The sequence below is a fragment of the Acanthisitta chloris genome, unplaced genomic scaffold, assembly GCF_000695815.1.
Source record: "Acanthisitta chloris isolate BGI_N310 unplaced genomic scaffold, ASM69581v1 scaffold11199, whole genome shotgun sequence".
Taxonomy (NCBI): domain Eukaryota; kingdom Metazoa; phylum Chordata; class Aves; order Passeriformes; family Acanthisittidae; genus Acanthisitta; species Acanthisitta chloris.
The window spans coordinates 81,123-108,295 of record NW_008689817.1 but is presented as its reverse complement, the minus strand read 5'-3'; the positions used below and the strand labels follow the sequence as shown (position 1 = coordinate 108,295).

At 39.3% G+C, this 27,173-nt stretch overlaps 1 protein-coding gene across 1 annotated transcript in view; it reads right to left on the bottom strand.

Annotated features, from left to right (window-relative positions):
- Nucleotides 1-27,173, bottom strand: part of RAPGEF6 (Rap guanine nucleotide exchange factor (GEF) 6) — a gene marked incomplete at its 5' end in the record, with an annotated part of 95,936 nt that overhangs the window by 9,658 nt on the left and 59,105 nt on the right. Inside the window, 16 exons of the mRNA XM_009081570.1 lie at nucleotides 156-269; nucleotides 1,648-1,782; nucleotides 3,047-3,238; nucleotides 5,340-5,560; nucleotides 10,684-10,807; nucleotides 11,695-11,906; nucleotides 14,125-14,508; nucleotides 15,587-15,827; nucleotides 19,444-19,601; nucleotides 20,197-20,440; nucleotides 22,167-22,275; nucleotides 22,898-23,101; nucleotides 23,411-23,518; nucleotides 24,840-25,004; nucleotides 25,516-25,668; nucleotides 26,072-26,230. Coding sequence (XP_009079818.1) covers nucleotides 156-269; nucleotides 1,648-1,782; nucleotides 3,047-3,238; nucleotides 5,340-5,560; nucleotides 10,684-10,807; nucleotides 11,695-11,906; nucleotides 14,125-14,508; nucleotides 15,587-15,827; nucleotides 19,444-19,601; nucleotides 20,197-20,440; nucleotides 22,167-22,275; nucleotides 22,898-23,101; nucleotides 23,411-23,518; nucleotides 24,840-25,004; nucleotides 25,516-25,668; nucleotides 26,072-26,230 — 2,923 coding nt within the window. The remainder of the gene's footprint in view (nucleotides 1-155; nucleotides 270-1,647; nucleotides 1,783-3,046; nucleotides 3,239-5,339; nucleotides 5,561-10,683; nucleotides 10,808-11,694; nucleotides 11,907-14,124; nucleotides 14,509-15,586; nucleotides 15,828-19,443; nucleotides 19,602-20,196; nucleotides 20,441-22,166; nucleotides 22,276-22,897; nucleotides 23,102-23,410; nucleotides 23,519-24,839; nucleotides 25,005-25,515; nucleotides 25,669-26,071; nucleotides 26,231-27,173) is intronic.

Below are 27,173 nucleotides of genomic sequence, written 5' to 3'. Positions count from 1 at the left end.
CCTAAGTCTTCTAAACCGGAATCCCTTCGCTTTCCTGGACTCATGCTCATCTTCTGCCTTTGCATTCTGAGTCTCTCTGTCTGCTTTTACACTTTTCTCAGAACTGTCTCTGGCTTGGCAAATCATCCGAATCTGCTTTTGTAAGTAAGCCCCACCTATTCCATAGCTGCGCTGTCCACTGTTCTTGTTGCTGGTTTCACTGGCCAGTGATGAGGAAGAGCCAGACAGATTCATTTGACTGCAGTTATCCGACCTTTGGATGTTGCCAACTACAATAAAGTAGACACAGACAGATGTTGTTAAGCGACAAGATAGATAACAGCAAAAATAACATCCTAATTTTAAACCCTTTTTTCTTCGATCCTATTTGCATATCACTTGGTTATAGCTCAAAAGAAAATGAAATCTAAGATTAAGTGGAACGTGTTCATGCCTAAAATTATGTCTTTCAGCTGTCTGTGAAACACCTAATTTTAGATCAATGAGCTGTTAGCACAACACATACAACAGGGTATAGATCACCTCAATCAAATTAGATCAGTGCTAAAAATATGCTGAAAGCAAGTTGAATTAATGAAATCATCCCAAAGAAACAAAATATTATTTTCAAAGAACCAGATGAAAGTTAACAAAAATAACATGTTCATAAGCGATGCTCAGAAGTCTCAGTGGAAAAAGGTTTGGCAACCCAAGTAATTAAGCTTCTTATACATATGCTGTGTTTGAGTAAAATAAGTGGCATTCTCCTAAAGGAAAAAGGATCTTGTGAAGGCAGAAGTGGATGGACCAGCCTGATCTCCCACTGAAAAGGGTGAGAAGATGCAGCAGGTCACCATGCCATGCCATGCCAACGCGGTGGCTCTGGGCTGTCAGTGAGTCAAAGCAGCACAGAAGGGAGGGAGAGATGCCTTACACATCCAACACCGACCACCTGGGCTGACTACAGAGTGGTGTTAAGAGATCTCAAATGAATTCCCATCCAAGGTTGACTAATGCTGAAGTGATGCAGGTCTTTTAAGATGAAGACATCAAAAATAAAGGGATTCTCAGGGCATCATGAGAGACAGGGATGTATACAAAGCCCTGTGCACAAGAACAAAAAAAATGAACAGCAACTTGAGGATTTAGATGGATGCACTACTTCTGCAGCAACCTAAACCACCTGTCCTGGAGAACTATGACACCATTTTAGCTCCAGCTCCATCTCATCACCTGATACTCCAGCTACCTTGGGCAAGACCAGAGGTTGTCTCACCAGCTGCAGTTTCTGTGCAACACTGTCATCTTTAAGAAATCCTCAGCTTTGGGAATCCTATTTATTTAAGTGGCCACCTAAACTTGAACTGACATGACAGCAGGTGCCAGCACTTCAGATCTATTGGGAATTCTGTCAGATGCACTTACACAATATTTTAAGAAAACAATTGTTCCCATTTGTAAATGGTGACTTTTAAGTCCAAAACATATAAATACGTTGGAAAATAATGTCTCTTCACAGAAAGCCATGAGTCTACCCTTGACACAAATATCCTATGTCATTATCAACCAATATTCCTGCCACTGCCCACCCTGGTTTTAGTCCACCACAGGTCAAGTTCCTGAGAGTGATGCTGACACACACACTGACCATCCCCACAGCACACGTACCTTTGCGTGGGGAGCCCTGAGGAGAAGCAGGTGGGCTGGAGTGCAAAGAAGATGCCATGGACATAGTGTCATCTGTTTGTTTCTTACTACTTACTTCCTCAGACAAGCTTAATGACTTCTGTGGGGAGCCTGTACCTAGGAAAACAATGCAAACAGTTACTGCATATTATTCTTGGTTTGAGTTAGTGGTACCTGTTTAAACTACAAATAAGCACCGTTTGAACAGTCAGAGGATTCAGCAAAGAGAGAAGCAGATGCTCAGAGAATTCTACATGTAGAAGTAGTCTCCATTTAAATTTAGATCAGATCAGCTGTGACCACTGCTACTGCTGGCTGCTCATCTGCAGTGTGTTGAAACACCCAGGTCCTAACAGGAACCATTGCAACAGATACACTTGTGAGTTTGGCAAAGGACTGTGTACCAAAAAAAGCAGAGCATAGAGCTTGGAGGAAATCCTTGTCTATAATGCTCTTGAGACTGTGTTAAAAACCATGTATGTCACAGCAAACAGGTCAGTTCAAGATCTTCACAAGCAGGAGCTCTCAAATCAGCATTTGTGGGCACCATACACAGCTTGGCTAGTTTAGCAAAACCAGTGTCCCACTGGTGATTTGGTATTTCTTGCTCCCTATTAGACCACCTTGCAGAGGACACAGCGCTGAGGAGTTAATTCAAGTTCTCAATAACTTGTTAAGTCGACAAGGGAATGAAGAAACATCTCTCAGCAAAGTTTCTGGAATATACTGAGCTGTACAGGCTTTTCAGAGGAGATTTGAAATAAATACTAACTGGAAACTATTTTATGTGCTGCAATATACTATTTTCTGAAGCTAGTTTAATGGCTATTGATGCTCAATGTATCATAAAATCGTATGATCTCCTGACTTCAGATAACTTTATTTAATAACCCACAATTGGAGCTTTCTAATGATACAACAGTTATCTAAATAGGTCAAAAGCTTTTTAATACATAATATACTGCTTTGCAACAAGCAAATTTAGAGATGGAAGAAAAATAATGCTCACGAGGAACAACTAATAATATATGTTGCTCCATTTGACCATAATGTTGTTATAATGGTGTCCCAGAGGTTAAAATGTTAAATGTCTGATTTGTTTCAATGACTTCACATAAACACATTAAAGTTCATTAAGCAAGAGTGTATTTAGAGATAGCACCTTACCATGAACTGTTTTAGGGAAAGTTATTAAAGATTGTGTAAATGACTAAGTAGACATCATGCTCTCTTAAAACACAGTAATATGCATCAGCTATTTTAAATTAATTAAATGAAGCACAATGCTATCTCAAATAATCCACCCAGACACAAACAGTTCCTCCCTCCTATTTATTCCCATCTCTAAACTTCCCTAGCCAGGTGAACTGAAGATACTCACTGAATGTGACATGATCCTTTGTCAGTCCCTTTTTCCTACTGGGGTACAGATTCACAGTTGGGACCTGAAGAACTTGACTCATCCGGTTTTGTTGATGCTGATGGGCTTTAGTTGTTTGGCCAATTGATCTCATGGGCACTGGAGACATTTCAGAGGATTTCCCTCCTCTTCTCTCACTTAAATTCTTAGTCACTGTTAGGGAAAAACTGCATATAAATATCTTGCACTTTGAAATGCAGGATTATGAAAGTACAACTACCCAGAACCATCCAGACAAAGGAACAACCATATAAAGAAGATAAAATATATTTGAAACCATTTCTATCCCAAACACACTGACCTCACCACACTGAAGATGCTGTTGTATAAAGCCCCTGAAATTATATAAAGTGCCACAGAGGTACTTGATCAAAAGATAAATCAATGTTATTTATTTCTCCCACGAGCCTGTATTTTAGATGTTTGTACATGAAGTGCAACAGCATAACAGCATCTCCCGTAAAATCAGGTTGTTTTGCAATTGGCATCAAGCTTTTCACTAGGTGGCACAAGTGATGTACAGCACAGGGCACTGCTTCAGTTTCTGCTTTAATCACACAGCAATTCACAAACTCTGAAGTTAAGGCCACTCGATTTCTCTGTATATTTCCTTGGAAAACTGGATTGCAGCTTACTAAGAGACAGGAAAGTTGCACCCCCTGCTTTTCTGGGTATGGGCAAAAAACCGTCTTTGCACAAAACCAAATGACAAGCCGTGTGCCAAGGCTTCCTAGGACAAAGTTACTCAGTCAAAATTTAAACATGGGTAACCCAACCAAGTGTGGAGGAACATCCCTGGGAGCAGTTCAGTGCTTTCACTCCACTGGAATTAAAACCACAAGGGGCTGGCAGCTCCCTCACGCTTCACATCACTCCTCCAGCCTTTCTTCCAGAGCTTTAACAAGGAGTATAATCTCAACTGGATCAATTACCTGTGTTCTTTGCTTTGGGTTTTTTTCCCCCAGTTTTTAGAAAGAGATACTTTTAATAATACACCACTCTACTATATATTTATTTGTATATCCACTTAACCTTCATTTTCCTTTCTGATGTTTAAGAAAAAAAGGACTTGATTTGCTTAACTACACGGAGTAGAACAGTCAGCATATGCTCCCTATTTTTACTTCCAAATATCTATGGCTAGCCCTGTGCAAACAAGATTTTAATTGATTTATTTGAAGCAACTAAGAACAACCTGATAACATTTATGTTTGTCTCTTGGGCATGGTATGGCCAGCTGTTAGGATTGCACATAAATCATCTACCACAAGTTCAAACACACAGAATCTAACATTTTTAAAAAGGGAGTTAAATGTGGCCATTTCCAGGTTTCTTACTTCAATGCTATTTAAAAGGAAATGCTAAAAAATATTTGCATAAGAAGGTACCTTAGGGAATAGCAAGGATTTGCATTCTTAATACTGGATAATGGCAAGGAGCTAAAATTTTACCTTCCAGATGGCACCTCCTAATCATGATTGTAAGTTACCTCATCACAGACAAAACAGTATTTGAGGACAAAAAAAAAAAGTCTTTAAATGTTATATCTGGACAAAAGACAAGCATGAAACATTATTTTGCATAGCATGGTTGCCACTACTCTATCATGAAACTAATTTACCTTTCAAGAAAGCGAAAGTTTCTAAGTGGCAAAATAAAATGCAATTTTCATTTCTCATTATTAAATAAGAATTTACAGAACTGTGTAAGACAGCAGGTCAGACAGACTGTTTGACAGGAGTTCAAATTATGGGAACTGTCCTGCTGTAGTCCTCAATTTTTGACTGTCAAGCCACATCAAACCCATCAGTCAATATTGACCTAACTTCTTCTCAACAATCTTCATTCATTCTAAACTGTAATCCATTGCAGTTTCTATATTGATTTTGTCTCTTTTCATTTTCTTGCTGTTCATATGGTAAACGTTACTTTTATCCTTCCTAATTCTGTACAAGGACAGCAGGGCAAGAACAGAGCTGATGTAATATTGAATTTCCTGCTGGACCGATGGAAAGACACACAGTTTAGGAACTAAAGGTCAAAATAAAAAAGACCACGGAAGTTTTTTGAGCTCAACCAAGACCTGATCATAAATGCTGTCTTGCTGAAGCTCTTAGTACGTGAATTGACAAACCAGCACTCACTGAAGTATTTTTTCCTTGGAGAAAGAATTTAAGTGAGTATTTCTAGAGAAGGAACAAGGCTTTTTATAAATGTCATGGCTCATGGCATTGTTCTAGCTCACTGTACTTACAAGTGCTGTAGGCAGGCTCACACTGAAGCGACAATATCTGGATCTTTTCTTCATCTGTCTCTACATTGAGGTTGGACAGGTACTGCTTCACCTTCCTTGCCATCTGGGCGTCCTCATACAGCTTCTTGGCGTTCAGCAGTGAGCTGCGGCGAGCACGTTTCTTGTGAGCACCTCCCTGCACATCCAGCATGTTCGAGTTTGTGCTGCCCTGGCTCAGAGACCTACAAAAGAAAAGAGCAAAGCAGTAAAGGTTCAGTTCTCAACAGCAATGAAGAGCTACAGTAGCACAAGCCAAAGCAGATTAATACCAATAATCTTCAGTTAGGGCTAGTGCATGCCGATGCAAATGAGTTAAAAAGATGAACAGCATTAAAACAACACTTGTCTGAAAATATTCTGGTAGACTGAGAGCAGCAATTTGAGCCTAGAACAGGACTGAATATGCAAATGTGGAACTAGCACAATGCTGCAGACAGAAACATTTTAGTTACACTACTGAACTGCAGGCCTGTGCTGCAAGACCCACAGTTGACAGGACGAGAGGAAACGGCCTCAAGTTGTGCCAGGGGAGACTTATATTGGTTATTTGGAAAAATTTCTTCATGGAAAGGGCTGTCAAGCCCTGGACCAGGCTGCCCAAGGCAGTGATGGAATCACCATCCCTGAAAGTATTAAAAAAAATGTGTAGCTATGGCACTTGAGGACATGGTTTAGTGCTAAATGCGGTGGTGGTGCTGGGTTGATGGTTGGACTCGATCTTAGAGGTCTCATCCAACCTCAGCAATTCTATGATTTCAACTGCTGATTGTTAAGAGTGGACAAACCTGGTAACTTCGTTGGATTAAGAAATTAGTTACCCATACATGCATCAGCCTTATGCTGAAACTTCTGGGAATTAGCAGAGCACAGAAGTGAGTGACTACTGTAATCCTCTTGGAAAACTGAGCTTCTCAGTTGAATAAGGGGAAAATTATTTTCAATGTGCAAAGTGCATTTGATTATGCACTAAACTTCTTTCTTCAATTAACCAAAAACATTCACAGAAGAGCAGCTCATTAAAAACACGTAGCCCAAGAAAGGTGAAGAAGGTAGTGATAATATACATATGCCCAGACTTGTACAGACTTGCACCTATGAAAGACAATGCTCATCAATACTCCTAATTTTGAACTCTCAAATTTATCAGCAACTGAAGCAAAAATAAATAATCCCCAAATTGTTGAAGTACAAGAGCTACTCTCCCTGACAGTCACTCCTACTCACACTGAGTGACCAAACAACTGATCTGGGTACAGCTCAAGCACACACATTGCCTGTTTCAACTGCCAAAAGTCCTACAACCACACCAGTCCTGATGCATTTTAAATAGATGGAGATCACAGCACATTTCACACTTAAATTCTCACAGAAAGAGTCAATAAAGTTGTTTGAAGTTGTTTGTTCACGGGGATCTTTAAACATTCAGATGCATAACTTTATTTTTAAAGCTACATTATTTGCCAAGACATTTATCAATATCTTGGCTGTGTTTACAGAATCACAAGTGGCAGAATAAACAACATCAGGCACAGAAGAGCCATAATGTCCAAAGGGGTCAGAATGAAACATGTTGTTAGAGGAAATCTAAGGAATCAAGTACACTAAGCTTAAACAGTAAGTGGTGGAAAACAGCTGACTGCAATATTTTCAAAGATGTTAAACAAATCAATCTGAGAGAAAATACAAGCTTAAAAACCGGCAGTAATTTCTAGCTTAATCAAATAAAAAAGTAACATTACTGTAGGCAAGAAGCAGCAAAAGACATGATGGAGTTTTCACAGCTGTTCAAACCAAGGGGACGCTCCTGTCTCCTCCAGATAAGGACAAAACTAATATCTATTCTATAATGATCAGGAAATTACATGATGTTTATTGCTTATGCACACACTGGTTTTCTTTCAAGTCTGGACTTGACTTTTTAAGGCATTTTAATTCAATCTCCTTTAACAATTATTCTTCCTTACTCCCCTGTGTTCACAGCAATCCCAAGGGTTAGAAATTACAGTTGCTCCATGGGTCCTGGGTATTTCTCCCCATGAGATGCTCTGTGAGCAGCTGATTACTGAGCACCAAATGTTGCCATCCAAGGGCATCCACACCAGTAACAGGGACCAGTATTCAAACCTGCTCAGCCCAGTTTGACTAGCCCAAGTCCTGGCCCTGTCCCCATCACTGTTGTGCAAACACAAACAGGGAACAGTTTAAGGGCAAAAATACATATAACGACACATAAAATATGGTTACAATGGTAGTTGCCTTAAAATCACTGCCCTGGGCCAGCCAGGAATTTCCTGAGCCAGCATCAGAACTCTCATCTTTCCTCAGTTCATTATCCAGTCGTTGCAGAATCCACACTCCCAGTGAAATCAATGAGGATTTTAGTGTAGGAAATGGAGATACATTTTAAATATATACTAAAAATAAGTACTTTGAAGCTTGCTTGAACACAGACTTCAGGGGGGAAATTACTACATCATTATCACCATTCAAAATGTCTTTACAGTTTAAAATGCAGAATGGTTTCAACTTTTAAATAACTTAGTTTTTAACATGTTACAGATTTCACTTATTTCCCAAAATAGTTTGCCTTCCAATATAACTGCACAGCAGGGGGTTTTTTTATGCATAAAGCCAAAGCTCAAACAACTTATCTACTACACAAAAGCAACTCAGACCTCTTACAGCTGCAGTAAAACACTGGTTATAACCCCTTATTCCTGTTTTCAAAAAAATACGTATTGCAGGGTTAATAAAATGCATGCTGTATTTCAGATGCATGCACTAACGAGGAGGATGCAGAATGTTAAGAGTTGCATAATCTTTATTTATCTTAGTTGCATTCAGCTCTACACTTACCCCAAACTTCTCCACCTCTTCTTCCTGTAAGCAAGAGCCATATACATTGAAGCATGTATTTGAACAGAAAAGCACAGGAAAAAAATAAAACAGTTGAGAGTCAGGAAGAAAGATGTAGACAGGAAAGAACAGAAAAGGAAAAATCTCTATACAGCAAAATTCTTCTCAAACAATAACACAATGTTTTCATGGAATGCAAGGGCAGGACTTGGCAAATACTTTCATATGGAAGCACATCTATCAGTTTTTTCTTTAACCTACAAATTTAAAAACCAAACTTGTATTAAATTTTGCTATTTTCTGTAAGTCACATTCAATTTTGATGGAATGAGTGAAAACTGTTCAACTCATCACAGAAAGTGGGATTAAATTAATTCTTTGTGTTAGGCCTTCTGAATGTGTATGAGAAATCATCATCAGTATTCAAGTTTATGATGCTGCTTTCTCTTGATTGTTTGCTGGAAAACAAGGCAGTTGCCAAAAACACCTTGAAAGCCTAGAGGCTCTCTGTTAATCGGTAATGAACTTGCTCACAAGTTACCATTAATACACATCCTTTCTTGTTAATTTTTCATCTTCAAAAGCATTTATTTGGTGCTTCATAACACAAACTGATAGATCAAACACCAGAGGCAATGAAAATGAATATAAATGATGTGAAAACATGGAATTATTTTCTTTTAATCTTTGGCACTATCTCTAATATTAGATGCCTAAGCAGTTTATGGCTGTGTGCATAATTTAAATTATGGTCATTAAAATGTGTTCAGCAATTCTGAAAAACACACTAAAGGTAACTATTTACTATTAAATTCATTTAATGATTAGACTTCATTAGGTCTTAGAAAGTGCATGGGCCATCAGGGAGATTTATTTATAGACTGATTTCAGCTGTGACTGGCAAAGTTTCCGAAAAACAATCACAACAACTCAGTAACTGGCTTTATAATTTTATCCTAAAAGTGAAATTTTGCTCATTCCAGCCCAATAGCATGAAGGTGAACCTCCACTGTGAAACAAATCCATCTTTCAATAACATTACCATGGATCTGTTATTTTTGGCGCATATCCTGGTTGGGCCATTTTTAGAGTCACAGAATCACAGGCTGGTTGGGTTGGAAGGGACTTTAAAGACCATCTTATTCCAACCCCTTGCCATGGGCAGGGACACCTTCCACTAGACCTGGTTGCTCAGATCCCCATCCAGCCTGGCCTGGAACACGTGTATTTAAATAAAAAAAATACTTATGCTTCCTGATAGCCAGCCCGGCAAGCAAAAACCTGACAAGACTGATGATCCTCTGTGAATCCTGACCACTGGAATACCACAAGAAACCAAGGCTCTACGCTCTTATATGTGCTCCATATCCTTGCCCGTGCCACTTCCCTCCACTGCACAGATGTAACTGGATTCATACATCAGAGAACTGCAACTGCACAGGTGACCTAAACATTGGGATTTTGGATTGTACAAAGCACACTTCCCCCAAAAACTGTTCACTGTGCTCCACTCCCTTCACAGTGTTCAGAGAGTTCTCCACTGCTGGGGGTGCACACAGTCATGGGCAGCCCAAAACAGTATTCTGCTGTTTTCTGAAGTAGGAACCATGTAGCCATTCAGCACCAGGCACACCTTGTGCCCAACTACCCAGCCAAGCTGCACTCTGAGTGGTTTTATCATGCTCTTAGTTCAAGGCAAACTAACAGTGAAAGGAGAGGGGATCACTGTGCTTCCTGCAGGGATCTACGGGATCAGGACCCTGCACAGACACAACAGAGTCACTGATGCTTTTAGTACAGCCAGTGAGAAGAAAAGAGATGCAGGAAATTATTTAGTTTTACTAAATGTAATTTGGATCTAATAAGCACCAGATTAGAAGTTGTGTTGCTTTTGTTCTGCAGTTTGTTAACTTCTTGCAAGAACATCTTGCATAAAAAAAAATAAAATAAGCCAAGAAAACACCTTCCAGCTGCTAAAGCCTGAACATTATGTAGGTGGAATAAGCTGTGCTAGGAACAAATAAAAAATATTTTGTTTAATTTTAATAGGTTATCAGTGGGGTTTTGTTTCGAAGCAAAATTTCAGATTTCTACATGGGTGATTTAGGTGCTTTTTATCTCTCTCATACATAGACAATATTATACCCCCTAATATTATACCTCTCTCAAAACTCTACTGACACTAACATCCTATTTAGCAAAACTATCTATAATTAAAATTAGAACCTATTCTTCTGTGTGTTTTAAAGACAATAAATGAGCCTATCAGTCATTAAAAGCAGGTCTTGAAAGCATCAACTGTATTGCCATAATTGGATGAACATTGTGGCTTGATGGTAAATGTCAATGGTGAAGTACACAATGAAATACCAACGTACTGATACACACACAGCCCCATATCCCCCCACACTGAGACCCCTTCACTGCTCCTGCCCTTCCCATTGCACACCTTTGTCTGAACATCACAGCTGGGTCCATGTTTGCCGAGGTCATTCGGACAACTTGGCGAATTTCTTTGGCAATCATTCGGAGTTTCTCAAAATTTACCAGCCCATCCACTTTAGAATCATTGCCTGCATAATTGCAACACACAGATACAAAAGAAAGAGAGAGTAAGAAATACTTCTGAATGGCCACTGTGTTGTACTCCCCCTGTTACCCTTCCTCCCTCCCTGCCCTCCATCAACAAAACTGTTTTATTCAAAACAGCAAGAAAACAGGAAACTGTGGCAAAAGACAAATGGAATCAGGCTCACTTGGACTCCTTTGTACTGCTCTTGTCAATCTATTTCTAAAGTAACAAGTATTAGTAGGAGGTTAAAAGGAATAAGTGAACTATACCCAAATTCATTTGCCTAATGTTAAAATCATACAATCACAGAACTGACATGGACAGTGTCCACATTCAGAAAGAAGTTCAAACAGTCCTGAACCATCACAACCAAGTATTGGCTGTATTTGGAAATGCTTCACCTCAGCCAACTCAGAACAGGACTTCGTGCAAAAAGGAAAAAAATGAAAATGTTTAAACAAAACCCCTTGAAATGCTGAAAGCAAGAGTAGGAGGTGTTGTGTCATTGGAGCTGTCTGAAAGCCACAACACGGAATGAAAGCCTGGAAATATCACAGCAGCAAGTTTTTTGTGAGAGAACCTATCTGAAGCAGTGTAACTACCAGCTAGCACGCTCACCTACGCTTTCACCCTACACCTTAGGACAGCTGATGATGATTAAGCATTGCTTTTAAAATATTAAAAATATGCATTTAATTTTTAATTTTTGTCTACGATCAGTCGCTTTCATTATGCACTCAGTTCTTTGTTATTTTGCTCCTACAAAGAACCCATCAAAAGCATCCCACTGGTGGCAGTTGCATTAAATATGTGTTGACTCATGGAGCACTGAAGAAAGGGCTAAGGCATATTCAATGCTTCATTTATTTTCTCTCTGTTTGATATTACCTTCATGCAGAAATGTGATATCCTTCTTGACAACAGGAAAAAGTGGGATAATTGGAGGCTGCATGCTCTGGCTGCTGAGGATGTTGCGGTATTTTGCCATGTTTCGAGATGGATCAAAAAGATCTTGAAGGTCTCTGAGGTGCTTTTCATACTTGCTAGGTAACTTTTCCCAGGTGCCTCTGAGACGAGCTACTGGTGCAAGATTTAACCCACTGTAAGGCAGAAACATTTCATTATTAGCTGTTAGCAGAACTGTTACATTTCATAAAGAAGTGAAGAGTTGGGGTTTTGTTTTAAGGACTAAAAACAGCTTTCCTAAGGTTAACTGGGTGAATGCCAGGCTACAAGTCCATCACAATAAACCTCTGTTGTTTAAACAGGATTGTAAATACCACAACTGCTTCCTATGCACAAGGTACAAATTTCAAATTACTGCCAAAATAATCTCTCTGTAACACAGGACTGATGTTTATTTAAGAACCAGTTCTCTCCTGCACAACTCTATACCACAATAAGGAGAAAAAGGGTAAAAAATGAATGAATACATGGATGCAGAGCAAATGATAACAATGCAGAGCTCATCCCAAGAGGAAGTGAAAGACTTTAGGTAGAAATTCTTCCCTGTTAGAGTGGTGAAGCACAGGAGAAGCTGGTTAAGGACTACCCTGGAAGAGTTCAAGGCCACACTGGATGGGGCTGGGAGCAACCTGGGCTAGTGGAAGGTGCCTATGAGGTTCCAAACCCATGGCAGGAGCTTGAAACTCAATGATCTTTAAGGTCCCTTCCAACCCAAACCATTCTCTGGTTCTATAGTGCTACGACTTCAGAGGAGCATGTTTGGAGCATTTGCAAATGAGCAACAGACTGAGAACCAGCAGTGGACATGCTAAAACTTGTAAAAGTGACCTTGTCCTCATTAAGTAAAAATATACCCAGAATTATTTGGATACAATTTAAAAAAAAAGAAAAACAAATAAAGAAAATATATCCAATCCTCCCTATCATAATTTATCACTGATTTAGCTCAAAAAATTCTGCAATGATTGCAAAGTTTTTCTAACTGCAGAACTGCAAAGTGACATCCTCCAGTATTCCTTAGCAAATCCAGAATCACACAGTCACTGAATTTGCTATTCTCAGATTTTATTTTTCGCATTTTGAAAGCTTCAAAACCTTATTTTTTATTCAGTTTATTTTTTATAGATTTCTCTCTATGCTGTGCCAAACAAAGCCTTCTCTCACATGAAAAATTAAACATATGCCAGCCCACAGCTCTTCTTTTCCATGCTACATTAGCATGGTTTATCTACTTATTTCATGAGACATATGGCATCAAACTGCTGTGCAAGACAAGTAAAGAAAGAGAACCCCTGTGCCATATGCTAACAAAAACATATTCCTCTGGAAATAAGGGTAATACAAAAACTAATTTATTTGCCTTTTTTTGACCAAAGTCCACTTCAGCCATGGCCTGATTGGACTTAACTGAGAAGCAGGAAGAGTCATTTCTCCACCTACGATAAACCATGAGAAATTAGGGAGCAGAATATAAAAATTAAATTCAGTATCCATGTGTGTATTCACCATGTAATGAGCAGCCACAGGCCCAAGGGCTGCCCAGTACCCTTGAAAGAAATTCATTAATTCTTTAATGTATGACTAACCAGAAGCCAATACCATTTGATAAACTGGTTAGACATTGGAAGAAAATACTTGAGAATGGTATTTTCAACAATGGTGCTGGGATACAGCACAAATCCAGATCTTTGCTTGATGAATCACAGCTCCTTTTTTTAACTTGAAGTAAAGCCTTCGTGTAAGATAACTGCAAATAAAGGAAATGCTGAACTCATGCTGTTAAAGTAGCAGCATCCAGTATAAATCAGAAGAGAAAGTCTAAATGTGCAATTGAAGAGGGAAAAAATAAAATAGACAAGCAAGCAGATGACAGGAAAGAATGAAAAGGAAAATTAAGCCAAAACAAGACTGATTTGAGGAAGTCCTTACAATAGAATAAAGAAATAAAGTAATCTCATCATCACAGGCATGACTCGAAGCACACTGAACAAGTAACAGTGACTGACAAAAAGAAGGGAAATGGGGTGCCAAAATCACAGAAAATGACAGCTATGCTCAGGCAAGTTTCTGAAGTTCATCAATCAAACACTGCTTTGTCCCAGTCTTCCTTTTCCCTGCAAGGTAACAGCTAAAATGAGACCGTCACACTCAGCACCACAATGGGACCAAACTGCCGAGGTGACAGTGCTGAGGCTGCGGTGACAATGCATCTCGGAACAGTCTGGCTCTGGAAGACCACACAGCCCCATCTGTAACCTGCTCAGGATATTTCTATTTCTTTCCTTTCCGTTTAGATTACCAGAATTGCCTTTGACAGCACCAATCAGGTCTGACAAATGGGAAGTATTTTACCTGATAACCGCGAACATGGAATTGAAGTTCTTGCATTCTCGACAGTGGAGAGCGATTTTAATGAAATGTTTAATAATCTTCATTCTTTTGAGCTGGTTGGGCTCTGCTAGAATTTCCATGGCAACCCAGAAGGTCTCTTGATTTATGACATCCTCAAACTGTTTCAGGTGAGCATTTCCTGTTTTGGAGTCCAGCTTGTAAAGGTCATCGATGTATTCCGTGGGCTCAATATTGCGGAATAATTCAAAGTCCCTCATGGAAAGCTGAGTGGCCACCTCGATGGTGCTCAGCTGCAGGAGGGAGATCTGGCTCTCTCGGAGTAGCTCTTGAGCATCCTCATCTGAGCATAAGGTCTCTGTCTCCATATTGTTTTTTAGATAATACCTGAAGAATAATTGAGTGACAGCAACACATTAGAGATGCTCTTCAGAGGGTTTGTGAACACAAAGGCATTGAACTACACAAATTACCATGGGAATTACAGAGACAAGAAGGGACAGCATAACCTTGTGTTTCAGCTATCACAGAATCACATATTACTTAAGTAAACAAACATTTGAAAAGCTGTTTCAATCTACCTCTTTGTTAGTATTTTTACACTGTACTCTGCAATACGCTGTAGTATTCACCTTCAGAAAAAGGTCAGTTACCTTTCCTTTTATAAATTCAGCAGTGAAATAAAATTTTAAAAACACACTAGTCCTGAGAAATCTCCTGTTAATGTATTTCTACACTGCTTACACAAATTTAGTGTGGTTTCTTCCATAAATTTAGTGTGGCATAGTAATATTTACATGAAGCACAGAATATTCAGGAAATGAAAACTTATCTGGAAAATTCATTTCCATAGTCCCAAGCAGATCACTTTCAGATACACAAAAGTTTATTACTCATAAATTCCTTCTGTTGCCTAGCAAAGACAACTACAGAATTTTTTACTTTAATAAACTTTCTTCTGGTATGGATCAGGTCATCAGATAAAACCAAAGTACTTAATGTTTCAGAAACATTGGGAACAGTTTACATTAAAATGAAAGAATTTATCTCAGGTTAGTATCAGTTCATTGCAACAAGACATTGAGAAAGAATTAATTGTATGGTTTAATCCTCAAGAACATGTGGGAAGTGTCAGAACAAATATAACTTTTTTTCCCTAAGAGTAAAGAAACCACTATATACATTATCCTGCCCTGCTAAATTTAGTTGTCATCAAGCATGCTTGCTGTAGATTTGGGGAGGGATTTTAGGTGCAGAAGAGGAAGGTGGCACAAAGAAGAGCAGAGGAAGTGTAAGTTATTAGCATTTACTTGCTCTTCGAACAGTCACCTGGCTCTTTTAATTAAAACATCCCTTCCTGAAGTTGGACTTCGTAATCTTGGAGGTGTTTTCCAACCTTAATGATTCTATGATGTTCCAGTTCTAAAAGGCAAAGAAAACCAAACCAAACCAAGAGCACACTCACCGTCCATTGAGTTGGATCCTGTCAGCCAACTTGGAGAACTGATCCGGGAGCCTCCGCTGTTTGATGACCCCCTCGGGGCTGACAGACACCTCACAGAGCGAGTAGGTCTCTGGGGCTCCTGTCAGGTTGAATTCATGGACTGCATGACTCACTACCTCCTTTGCTGTAGTGTCTTTACTGATGATGATGTAACAGCTCTGCTGATCGGCTTTGAAAACTCTTATCACTTGATCTGGAATATCTAAAAGAAGAGAGCAACACCTTTCATGTGTGAAGTTACTTTTCCTTTGAAAAGACACAAGGTCACTTGGAGAGAGACTTGCTTTCCACAAGGGCATGTAGTGACAGGATAAGGGGAAACTACCTTAGGCTTAAGGAGAGCAGGCTCAGATTGGGTATTAAGGAGACATGGGGAAGCACAGGCACAGGCTGACCAATGAAACTGTGGACTTCCAACTCCTGGAGGTGTTCAACACAAGGCTGGATGGGGTCTGAGCAACCAAGTCTAGTGGAAAGTGTCCCTGCCCATGGCAAGGGGTCGGAACTAGATGATCTTTAATGTCCCTTCCAAGCCAAATCATTCTGGGATTCTATGATTTACTGTCTCATTCCTTAGCCAGAAAAAAAACCTCAAAACCAACAAAAATCAGTTGCTGGCAAAAAAACACCATGCTGGACTTGAAAAATATTAAAATATTCTGCTTTTTCCTTCAGCTTTGAGAGGGAAAAGAAGACTCTTCTCCTCGCTGCTTTTCCACAGCTCAATTACTTTATCATCCCTTGACCACAATCTAAGTATAAGGCATCCAGGTATGTCACTAAGCTGTGCACCATCCGTCTCAGCGTGCCTCAGAAACTTTGGCAGCATCACTGCTTCTCTGGCTCTTTTATGTTTGTGAGAGCCAGATCCACACGTGTGCCAGGGCATGCTTCCCAGGGATGGGAAGCCACTGAGCACGGACGGACGGGCTTGGGGTGGGAGGATGTGAAGAGGAAAGGAGATTTGGTTGTTCCAAAACTAGCTGCAAGATTTGACACTCTCTCCCCCTGAAGGAACTGAGCTGCTGCCAGCAGTTAATTCTTTGGCTGGTGAACTTATTTATAGCACATTTTATGTATTATAAATGCATTAGAGAACAGTTTTATCTGAGGCAGCCTACAGCGGGAAATAAATATCTACAGAAACACGCGTATTAATCCACAGCCTGATGATTGCAAATCATTTGCTCCATTAGTTACTGCAGAAAGCTTGATCTTCAAAATAAAACTGATTGGAACAAAAAAATAAATGTCAAGTGTCAAAATGCACACTGACTTCAAGCACAGGGAAGCTCAGTTTTTCTCTTCCCTCAAGTCTGAAATCTAAAACTTCACAAGTTTTCTGCAGACCTGAGAAGGTGGGAGGCTCTTGCTGAGCCCTCAGCCAAGGCTTCAGTCTGAAGCTATCCAAAAACACGTCGGAGGCAAATGTGCCATAACTCCTTCATCAGAGATCCCCACTGAGAGAAGGGAAGGGCTGTCATTACAGCAACAGCCTCCAAAACAGCCCTTCCCTTCTCTCACTGCTATTTGCCTAGCCCTTAATATCTCAGTGGTGAGGAAGACACTAAGATCTTTGAGGGCAGTGACCTTGAAGTTACTTTTTCTTGTGTCAGGACTTAATAGTGCTATGGGGACAAGTAGCAGGAATATCAGGGCAAAACGTAGGTAGGTAATCTATAATCCAGCACCAAAAGTTTCCACTCGTTGGAAAAAACAAAGGCTCAACATCAGTTGCAAATATATTTGAAGATGGGAGAACAAAGGATGTTAGAAAAAAAAAATCTGATTGAAAGCTAATACCTCTAACAGTTTCATTATTATGATTATCACATTACCAGAGTAGTCTCATGAGTAGCTGGGGACTCACTGAATTTCAAAAGCTCAATATATACATGAATAGGGCAATAAAAGGGAAAAGTATTATTTACTTATTTCAGAGTGCAAGTGGTAAAAATGACATATTGAATAATTAGGGAAGTGTTTGCACTCAAAAATCACAATAAAGACAAACATCTATACTTTGGCATCAAAACACATAAAAATCAGAACACAAGTGTAAAACTGAAATTTAATTGGGGAAAAAAAGGAAAAAAAAATAAATTGCCATGTAACCAAAACAATCTAACTTGTGACAGATGAGGGAAACTTAAATTACAGGCATGTCTTTCTTCACGGTCTTTGCTTTTAAGCAGGGAAACATTAAGTAAATTTTTTTTTTATCCTTTGTTCAGCTTGTGTTGACAGTACAAAGCCTGTTTTGAGTTTGCATGCACAGAATTTTAGTTAAAGAGTCCAACAGAACAGAAAAAACTAAATCTCCAACTATGTTATCATCTGAAACTTCAGTTCTATAAAAGGGATATAAGCAACTTCATTCCCTTACAGCAAGGTCACAGAGAAGCAAAGGAACCTGGCAAAGGTCATTCAGTGTGTCGGTGGCAGAAATGGGAATAAAATGCAGGTCAGCCTCAGCACAGCACTGTGCCTGTAAGAGAACCTATAGATTTGTTTTACTTAAGGAAGATTACAGGGCACAGGACTATCTAATGCCTCACAGTAATAACTATGTCAATGCAATGTCTGATAGTGTTAACAGGCAAGCCATGCAATATTAAGGTCTACAGGATGCTGTACATCAGGATACTTACAGTAAAACCCAACAGCTGCAGGCAGGAGAGAAAGAAAAAAAACACTATGTCAACACCAAATCAAGATTTAGATGTTTACAAAACTTAGCAAGTGTTCACTGTCAGAAATATTTTGGCTTTCTCTGCCATTCAAACAGGACAGTATATTTGTTATAGTAAACCTAAAGTAAAGCTAAGTGATCCAGGTGAAGATTTTCCTGCCCATGGCAGAGAAAAAAGTGACCTTTCAAGATCCCTTCCAACCCAAACCATTCAGTGATTCTACGACTGATTCCACGATGAGCTGGTTATCACCACATCACATTCTGCAGTAACTTGTATATTATTAAATGAAGATTTTTAGAAAGCATGTGTAGCTGTCATCCAGACAGCAAGAACCTGGAATTCCAGCAAAGGGGGAACCTTTTTTGCTATGTATCTTTATGCACCTGATAGGATATATCTGTGCAGATCCCTCTTAAAGGGGAAATCTGCAAGTTTACATAAATATAAGTCACAGCCACAAGGCACTTTATGGAATATGTGATTATGCACAGAACTTACACTTGAAATAGGGAAAAAAGATTCTCACTTGACATGTTTACAGGCAGCTGCATATCACAACAAATGCCTCCTGCAGCCACCCCATAAACTGGCTTCCTACACAAACAGTAATAAATGCCCAGACTACACATCTCAAAACATTTTTAAGGTTTAGACATACAGTTGAATATACATAATGTTTGTAAAACATTAAACATTAACACCACTATATGGGTACCATGGCATTCCTATCCACAATACTGCCTGAAAAATATATTGAAAGATGGAGGATGGAGAAGTCAAAGCACCAGGTACAGGCACCTGTGAGAGATGGTAAAAGAGAAAGGATCAGACAAGGACAATCTGCTTCCACCAGAGCAGATTTACTCCAGTAAATCAAAGACTCTCAGAAGTGACAAAATACATTTCTTTGTAAAAAGAAGTGTCACATTACAAAGAGAGCAGGTGGGAGAGGTTCAGACAGTGTGGATTTTCAGCAAATCTCTAGTTTGGCCCTGTTAGAACCACAAGACAAAAAGGTAACTGCACTCAGCATGAGTGGTGCTGGGAAAAGATGTAATTTTTTCCCCTGACCCAGCTGCCTTGTTAATTATCTTGTAAATCAAGCTCGTGCTGCTGTTATACCTGCAGGATTAGAGAAATCCAGGATGCTGGTTGTAGGCTGCAGCAGGTCAGGGCTACTGGATGAGAGGGTCCCTGGGATGGGCATGATGGCCAAGCTGTGCCGGCACTGCCGCGTCCCAACGATGCTGTCGTCCTGCGACTGGCTTACACTCCCATCACTGCAAAACAGTTTTGTTTCAATTACATGCATTAAACTCCTTATATTCATCTTGGGATGCATGAAACCAGGAAAAATAATGGTATTCAGCTGTTTTAATTACATGCTGTAAACAGGCTTTCAAAACAAGGACAGAGCAAAAAAAGATTTGAAAGTGTTCACTGGGAGAGAAAAGAAATTTTGGTCTTGTTCTGCATTTATGGGGCAGATGTAAAGATTTTTTTAAAAAAACATGAGCAACATGGACAATGATTAGAGATACTAAGCAATTAGCATCTCTTAATGGCCTCAAGCTGAGGGAAGGCAGGGTTAGATTAGATATTATGGAGAAATTGTTCCCTGTGAGGGTGGTGAGGCACAGGCACAGGCTGCCCAGAGTAGTTGTGGCTGCCCCATCTCTGGAAGTGTTCAAGGCCAGGTTGGATGGGGCTTAGAGCAAACTTGTCTATTGGAAGGTCTCCCTGCTTATGGCAGGGTGGGTAGAACTGGACAGGCTTTAAGGTCTCTTCCAATCCAAAGCATTCAGTGGTTCCCATGATTAAAATACCACAACCTAACAAGGAACAACTACTTTTTATCAGAAGAGCCTGACAAACCTGAACAGTTTGGGAGGCAAAATGCTGAATCGGGTCTTGTCTAAAATTTTCCTGATCCTGTTTCTCCCACCAGATACAGTGTTTGCTTTCATTTTCTTGTTTCCTTTTTCCCGGGGAAACATCTGTTCCACATCTCCAGGCATGTCTGGGATGGAATAACGGTTGTTTTTCTTTTCTGCAATTTTTGGAATATGTGGAATTCCATTCTTCTCTTGTCCTATCCTGCAGAGCAGCTCCTTAAACACTGTAAGAGAAGGTACAGTCATTGTGAGTTACCTTTGCACATGCAGAACTTCACAGTGAGTTCTTTTTCTTCCCTCAAATCTTTTGCTTCCCACATCACTGCATTCAGGACAATCAGCACTATGTATTTATTGGCTTTTTTGTCTGCATCCTTTAGGTAATGAAGTGCAGATGCTTTCCCAAGAATAACTACAACACAGACTGATATTTTCCCAAACTGTCTTTGTTTGCTTTTGCTAACACTACTGAACAGAAGCTGCATCAAATTTCCTACTGCATTTATCAAACTAAGCCAGTCTATTACCCACACTGACATTTCCAAAGATATAATTCCAAGGTAATGCTAACATTTATGGGTTTTTTATTTTTTTCCACATATATAGGGTGGAAAACATGTTCAAATTGGTTTGTCAATACCAATTATTTCTCTAAAGCTCTTTTAAAATTTTTTTCATCACTCAAGTCAAAAATTCCATATTTTTTGTTGAAATAACAATGATACTGGAAGAATGCAGAACTGTACACAGCAAACTAATCAGATTGTCCCTGTGAGCAAGTGAACCAGGACTTTCTGGAGAGAAAGCCCAGTTAAATTGCATGTTTCTACTCTATAGTAAAATTTAAGGCTATAAGCTTTCCCAGTATAGATTTGAATGCAAGAACAGGAATTGCTTATTGTCAGCACCAGGCACTTAGCACTCTATTAAAACAGTCAGGATAATAAGCACCACTATTGAAAAAAGCTTCAAGCCATGAATTCATTAAAATCTATCAGAGAAATCACCTTGAAATTCTATCAGCCTGCAGGAAGGGATTAGAACCCACTCATAAATATATGTTGCTTACATTTACAATACAAATGAACAACCTGCCACTGTCTCAGTTACAGTGATGCTTCACTTCATGTCATTCCACGTTAGTCTGGACCACTGGTTACTGTGGTTGTTTCATGCTTTTTCTGAACTATGCTAATAAGCAACTGCTGAGGGCTTGAACCCTTTTACCTGGGCAGTGATAAACACAGAATAATAACTGAAAAGAAAATCCATTGTGAACAAGGGCAGGTAACTGGAGGAAGAAACTCAATCATCAGAAGAGCTCGGATACAAATATGGAGGAAGGAGCTACCCTGTGCACAGTCTCATTCTTGCTGTAACTGTGGTTATCCTGTTGCATGAACAGGATTATGGAAAAAGAACAGATGATTTGACTGAGATTTTAAAGAGGTATTTATGTGTTTATATTCACGATGACAATTAAAAGCCAACATTTATATGCCATACCACTTTTTATATCTCCTTTTCAATTTGAGATATAAAAGCAATTTATCCTCTTGTTCTTACAGCCATTATAAAAACTTTTACATAGTCCCAGTTTTGCATTTTTGCTGCTTCTTGGCAAAAATATTTTGGCCCAGATCCCTTGGCTCTGTTTCAGCCATATCGCATGGAGGGACACTAAAGCAGCTTAAACAGTCATCTGAGGATTTCTCAGGGAGTGAAGAGCTGCCTGTGCTGGCTCTGTGCCACCCAATGTGCAGCCCTTGGCACATGAGAACTTATCCAAACTAACAGAGGCACAACGAGGAAACTTCTGCGCAACTTCTCACTCCCAGACCAAGTTGGAAAAAAAAAAAGATATGGAATCCTATTGCACTTCTAAAGCCAGAAAGAGTGGAGTCTTCCCTTCACATACACAAAAATATATCATCTATAATGTCTACTCACCAAAAATGTTTGTTTTTACAGTAATGGAGAGATGTGTGTTGTTCCTTAAGATTTCCAGAGCTTTTACAAAGGTAATGTTCTCAAAGTTCTGTCCATTTACTTCCATTATCTTTCAGAAAAAATAAAAATTGGGCTATTAGGAGAACATCTGTTTGAAAGACTTACAAAGGTGATAATACAGGCACAGAAAGAACTTCCCAGAAGTTATCACATCATCTTTACAGCAGTTGCAGAATGAAAACATTCCTTGTAAAATAACTATTTTCATCATGTCAGTGAAGTTATACCCTGTAAGTCAGGCCGCCCATTTCTACCTGACAAATGCTTTAAATAGATTTATTTTCTATCATAACATGACATTCTTGCAGTTAATCAAAAATGGTGGATCATGAACCACAGAACTGGTATCACATAAAAGCTGGATCTTCACCAAGTGTGACCTGCCACTGTTCCCACCTGCCTCAGTGAATCACATTAGGCAGGAATCAATCCCACAAAACAATCTGATGGTTTCAACTTCACCACATCTCCAATCAGAAAGTTTCCTAAAATAACCACAGCTTGGTTTCTTTTCCCATGCTGTTTTGGAATATTTAAATGGAAGCTGAACTGTGGCATTCCCAAGAGAACACTTGCCAGTGGTTTGCTTTTAGCACACAGCATAACCATTTTGATGAGAACACCACAGCTGGTTGAACCAGAATATTTTAAATTCACATTACTGTTTTTACCTGATCACCACGCTTCAGCCCAGCTTCTGCTGCTTTACTGCCCATCTCCACAGTCTCTACAAAAATACCAAACCCCTTGTCACTGCCTCCAAGAAGGCTGAAAAACAAGGGTGAATCTCTGGAAGGTTTCTGCAGGGTTATTTGTCTCCATTTTGCTTTGGCAGCACAGGCAATATTCAGCAATCTGAGGTGGCCTTTCATTTTCTGTAACACAGAAGAGACAAAATGCAGTGCAATGTTTCTTTTATTAGAAATGGAAACCCAGTTATGAAAAACACCCCAGTGCCAGAAAATGGATGCCATGTATTCAGAGCTTACTAAATAAACCTTGTCCTCTTCTGCAGAAATGCAAAAAACCCCAAGTGAGTGCCACAGGCACTACTTGATATGGCCTTTATATCTAAATATTAGAGGCCATTTATTACAGTACAGACTACTGTGTGTTAGGCACTGGTAACACACAATACACACATAATATCAGCAAATGGGACAGTCATTCTGTTTTGCTCCTACCGTGTCTTCCAAGTTCTTTTCAAATTCTTCCAAGAATCGAGTCATGGCAGGATCTCCTTCGAAGTCATTAAAATGATTGTTCACCCACAGTAAGACCACTCTGGTAACCTATAAAAACAAAATAAATCATGTGTGTATATATATATATACACAAAGGTACCTATCGTTCTTCTCCCAGAAGCTTTAACCTATAAGCAAAGAAGAATACATAGACATGGCAGAATAACCTATGACAGATTACTGCATCTGTAAAGCAGAAAACATTTATACTTGAAATCATCTTCTCCTTTCCTTTATTTGTGGTAACAAATGAAAAATGAAACCCCAAATATTTTAATACCTAACTGGTTACATCATCCAGTACCTACTGGTGCATAAATTCATCTTCAGCTGACTCTTCCCTACAGTGTTCATAAAAATATCCTTTTCAGAAGCATCTTAATGATTTCCTTAGAGAAAGGTCTAGTTATGATAATAAAAAGCTTTCCTTCTAGGGGCTTTTAGTTAAATCCTCAGATTGCTTTTGTACCTGTTACAGAGTTACTACCACTCATGATAAAGTCAGTGTGACAACTATTTTACCCATCTATATTATAAAAAGATAAGTCTATAGCAGTTTCTCTTGTAAAATTAAACAATTTCCACTTTTATTTGCTGAGACACTTCTCTTTCTCTTCCCTTTTCTTAAAAACCAGTAGTTGCCAAAACGAACAGCATGGAAAGAGGTATGAAAAGCAGTAACCACAGCAGACGCTGGACAATTTCCTATGCAAAAAATCAAGTATTTTCATAGTCTGTTGGGTTTCCTTCAGCTCAAAGCTGAAAAACACATAAAACCACTGGCTAAGGATTTTACTGCCATAATTTTCAACAAATTGGCATGATACAAGTTCCAGACTATGAACATTTTTCATGTATGTGCACATGGTTATATATTGATGAACCTGGTCCTCCTCCTGAACCATTTTTTTGCCAACTGCACCTGTCCTGAGCAAAGTTTAAATCCAGAGTTTGTAATGAACTGCTTGAACAAAATGTGCTCAATGCACTTAAAGTTCTGCAGTAGAAATTATGGAAAAAAGCACAATGCTGCTGTAAAAAGAAAGATGGAATATCCAAGACATCCTGAATGCAATTTCCCTGAATTTCTGATGAAAAGAGATTCCAGAGACTGGCATTGACCTCTTCAAATTAAATAGAAAACAGTATCTATGAGTCTGCAGAAGAGCAGCTGTGTCACACCTGACTTGGATAACAGACCTTCACACACAACACACTGATCCTTTCTTGATATAAGTGAAAAATACTTTGCTTTAAAATACTTCATATGAAATAACTGAAGCATAATCCTATTTTATCAGCAATACAAAAAGGAATCAATTTGAATATGTTTTCACCAGAAATACTAATTTGTTAGGCTCAAACCAACCTTATCCCTGAGGCTGTCCACGGTGAACCATTCCAGGAGTTTATTTCCAACTTCCAAGGGGCTTGTGAGAAATGTTCTGTATGTTAAAAGGAAATCTTCAATGTAGGTTGGATCCACAATAGAATGTTCTTCTATTAAGTGCATGATGAGTCGCTCAGGTGTTGCCTTAAAAAAAGCAAATGCAAAAAAATAACTGATATCTCTCATCACTACCTCTCCCTAGAGAGTACTTCAGCATAAGATCATGTTAACAGTACATCCCTTTAGAAAGCTCAGTTATGGCAAACTCAGGAGAAGCCACATCAACATGTTTTTAATCAAATCTTCCTGATGTTTTGCATAGGTAACACCTTGCTAAAGCAATTAGCAACTTCCCTTAATTTTATTTTTAATAAGCTGTTTAAGTTCTTCTTCCATATTACAAAAAACAGGCCAATACATAAAGATGCCCAAAGGATACTCCCAGTACAAAACTCAATGTCTGTGCTGAACAGGTCTAACTTTATCAAAAGGGAAATGGAATAAATTCGGAAAATAACATCAATTCCTTCCAATCACATTTTGTGAGCTGAGACAAACAAAACTGAGTATGTGTTCTGGATGCAAACTGAATTACATTTATTTACTAATAAATGAAAATTCAATAGATTAATGGAAAGCATAGCAAGAAATTTACCTTGATAACTATGTGCCCTTTTCTGGTTCCACTGCGATCCAGCTCTCTGTGCTCCTTTACCATCACAATTTCTCCTTCTTCCTCCACTTTATGAGTGTTTTTTTCCACATGGTTCAGAATCCTCCAGTAATCTTGCTGGGCTATACACACAAACTGTCCCCAAACAACAAGGCATTGTGAGTGAGCATCTAAAACATGACTGAATCCCTATCCCCATGCTGAGCAACCCCAACTTTCTCTGCCTGTCCCCATAGCAGAGGTGCTCCATCCCTCTGAGCCATCCCTGTGGCCTCCTCCAGACCTGCTCTTGCAGGTCCACGTCCTCCTTGTGCTGAGGACTCCAGAGCTGGAGCCAGTGCTCCAGGTAGGGCCTCATGAGGGCAAAGTAGAGGGGGAGAATCCCCACACCTCTCTGGATGCAGTGCAGGATGCAGCTGGACTCTGGCTTATCCCTAGCTTTTCATCCACCTGACCATACACTTAAGATCAAAGTAGTCTGTTTTCTCTTATCAGATGCTTATAAATATGAGGCAGCTGTATAGAATAGCAATCTTACCTGACAGTCATCTACTTTGGTTCTGACCACTCCATTCATGTACTGTTTGTCCAGAGAGGGAGTAATCCCAAAACTATTTCCCATACAGAGACTCTCACTCTTCCCATCAGGATAGCTGATTTCCACTGTGCCATTTAAAATAACATACCAAGAATCGAGCTAGAAGAAGTGGAAAAAAAAACCCAAAATTAAAAAGTGAAGGTAATTCAATAACTTTTCTAAGCTCTTATCTCAGAAAGGCTCATTGTTGCAGTCTCTAGATTGTTGTCACCATGGCTCTGCAACATTTAATTCACTAAAACTGTGTAGTGTGAGGCAAGCAATGAAGATGACTGAAACAAGAATGTTTTTCAGCATTCTTCATTTTTTGCAGAACTACTTCCAGGGGGAGGAATGCTGATGAATAGATTGGTTTCTAATCAGTGGGATGATTGCTATGATGTATTTATACCATTTAGTGAGAATGAACACTCTTCCCTTTGGTACCCATTTGGTCACTATCAGAGAGGGATCTTGTCCTACTGAAGGGATGAATGGCAAATGCCATTCCAGATGTCATGATCCAAGCAGAGAGAGACTTCAAGACAGTGATTCAGGGCACCTGTGCTGGGAGCCTGACCACTGACTAATTTGCACATCTCTCTCCTCCCAGTGAATCTGTATGGAAACTGCTCCTAATTTGGACATTTACAATACCTACATTATTGGGCAAAGATACCTCTCCATATTTGTATTTTAAAAACCCTACATTACATGAAGAATTATTTTACTAATGGAAATTACACTTTCTTCTATGTCACAAACCATCTTTGAAATAAGTTAGCACTTATCACTTTTTACGTGATAAAAACATACTGAACACTGTTTAATGTCTATACTTGGCCAAGTTGAAATCTTGGACAAGATAGTCATCACCACAGAATGGTTTGGTAGGAAGGAACCTTAAAGATCAGCTCGTTCCAACCCCCTGCTATGGGCAGGGAACCAATGCACAGGCAGAATCTCCCAAAAGGACTGGCTAAGGTTTGGGGATTTTGGATATGGGTCACAGTAAGAGAAGACTTCTCTGACTTTCAGGAGTGGAGAAGTGCAGAGATGGGGA